This window comes from Stegastes partitus, unplaced genomic scaffold (assembly GCF_000690725.1).
Source record: "Stegastes partitus isolate 25-593 unplaced genomic scaffold, Stegastes_partitus-1.0.2 Scaffold2239, whole genome shotgun sequence".
In the NCBI taxonomy this organism is placed as follows: domain Eukaryota; kingdom Metazoa; phylum Chordata; class Actinopteri; family Pomacentridae; genus Stegastes; species Stegastes partitus.
Window position 1 is genome coordinate 55,108 of NW_007579970.1, and position 1,832 is coordinate 56,939.

General features: G+C 40.9%; 2 protein-coding genes across 2 annotated transcripts in view; both read left to right on the plus strand.

The window, feature by feature from the left end:
* Positions 1 to 1,832, plus strand: part of LOC103374401 (protein P-30-like) — a 31,440-nt gene that overhangs the window by 19,455 nt on the left and 10,153 nt on the right. The gene's annotated exons all lie outside the window — the stretch shown is intronic.
* LOC103374400 (ribonuclease inhibitor-like) overlaps positions 93 to 1,832 on the plus strand; it is a 6,668-nt gene continuing 4,928 nt past the window's right edge. Inside the window, exons 1-2 of the mRNA XM_008304484.1 lie at positions 93 to 382; positions 1,651 to 1,827. Coding sequence (XP_008302706.1) covers positions 93 to 382; positions 1,651 to 1,827 — 467 coding nt within the window. The remainder of the gene's footprint in view (positions 383 to 1,650; positions 1,828 to 1,832) is intronic.

A 1,832-nucleotide genomic window follows, 5' to 3' on the forward strand; every position in this document is an offset into this window, starting at 1 on the left:
TGGAGTCCAACCAGAAACTGTTACAAGGCCTGCTGGATCAGACAGAGAACCGTCCAGAAATCATCCAGAGCGCCATCAACAACCTGAAAAAGATGAACCTGAAAAGGATGTCCGGAGATGAAATGTCTCCAGACAGAAGCATCAACATCTTCCACTGTCTGATGGAGATGAAGGATCTCTCAGTACATCAGGAAATCCAAGAGTTCCTGAAGTCAGAGAACAGATCAGAGAAGAAACTCTCTGAGATCCACTGCTCAGCTCTGGGCTACATGCTGCAGATGTCAGAGGAGGTTCTGGACGAGTTGGACCTGAACCAGTACAACACAACACAGGAGGGAAAAAGGAGACTGATCCCAGCTGTGAGGAACTGCAGAAAGGCTCGGTGAGTCCAGATGTGGTGAACATGATCAGTCAGTGTAGATCAGGAGTTGAGTTCTTCAGATGTTCTCACTAGAACATTCTCATTATTCTTGAAATAGTGTTTCACTTGTTTATTGAAAACATCACATCAGCTGTGTTTTGTCTCAGATGTTCTCGAGTGGTTTTTGGTTCTTTAAAACGGTTTAATTAATAAACACATTTTTTTTGTTTCATTCTAATAATTCCTTTTGGCTGATGGAGGCCACATGCAGACCTCCTGAAAAACATGAGCAGTAGAGGTTCTTGTCCTGGTTTTACCACAGCTTCACTTTATCACAACATGTTGCGGTGTCTGGCAGTTTCTGGTGAACACACTTGAACTAATGTTACATGAAGGAGCTCCTTAAGCAAATATACAGAGTATATGTAGTTTAAAATAAGATCTGAATAATTTCTAAAGCCTGAGAGAACGACTTTAATGGAATTTTTACCATCACTAAAGAATTGTTTTTTAATTGATTCATTTCTTGTTATTTGTAATGTTTTTCTTGAGTTACTCTATTTATTCTTTTTGGTAGGTGTTGTGTGTAAATTCAGTTTTAATGCCACTAAAAAACTTAAACGTTGTTTTTGCAGCGTGATAGATAGATCAGCAATGCTCAGAATTTAAAGCTAAACAAGTTTTTCAGAATCTCACAAATGAAAGCTGCGGCCAAAAGTTGACATAGTTGTCTGTCATCCACATCTGAATATTTAAACATGTTCAGGTGTGATGTTGTCCAGTGATCCGTTTCATTTGTGTTGCTTTTGACATCAGACTGTAAATGTTCCTCTGATGGAGGTGAAGCTGACAGCAGCAGGTCCACAGCAGAGAGACGACATCTTTTCAACTGTGACTGTTCATACAGTAACAATAACCAGAAAAGTCACTATAAACATTGACAATGTTCTTCTAGTCCAGATGTCCTCCTGATAACTTTGAGGAGTCAGATGTGGGATCAGATCACACTGACACACTGTGGACGGTCTGGACGCCTGAATGTAACTCCATCTTCTGTCCTTCTGTTGTGTTCATCTGCAGATTAAAGCAAAACACAGATTCAAAGTGTGCAGGTGTGAGAGAGGCTGAATTCAGTTTAATATCAAACACACTCAGATAAGATCAGCTGAACCACTGATGTGAAGAACCACATGTCAAACAGGACGTGTCCAACTGTTTTAGCATCATATTCATGACGCAAATATAAAGTGTCCTCTTCGATAATGTATTTTGTTTATGTGTCATGACAGACTTTCTGACTGTGGACTCTCAGAGAGTCACTGTGAAGTCGTGGCCTCAGCTCTGAAGTCCAACCCCTCCCATCTGACAGAACTGGACCTGAGTGGAAACAACAGCCTGCAGGATTCAGGAGTGAAGAATCTTTCTGCTGGACTGCAGAGTCCAAACTGTAAACTGGAGACTCTCAGGTCAG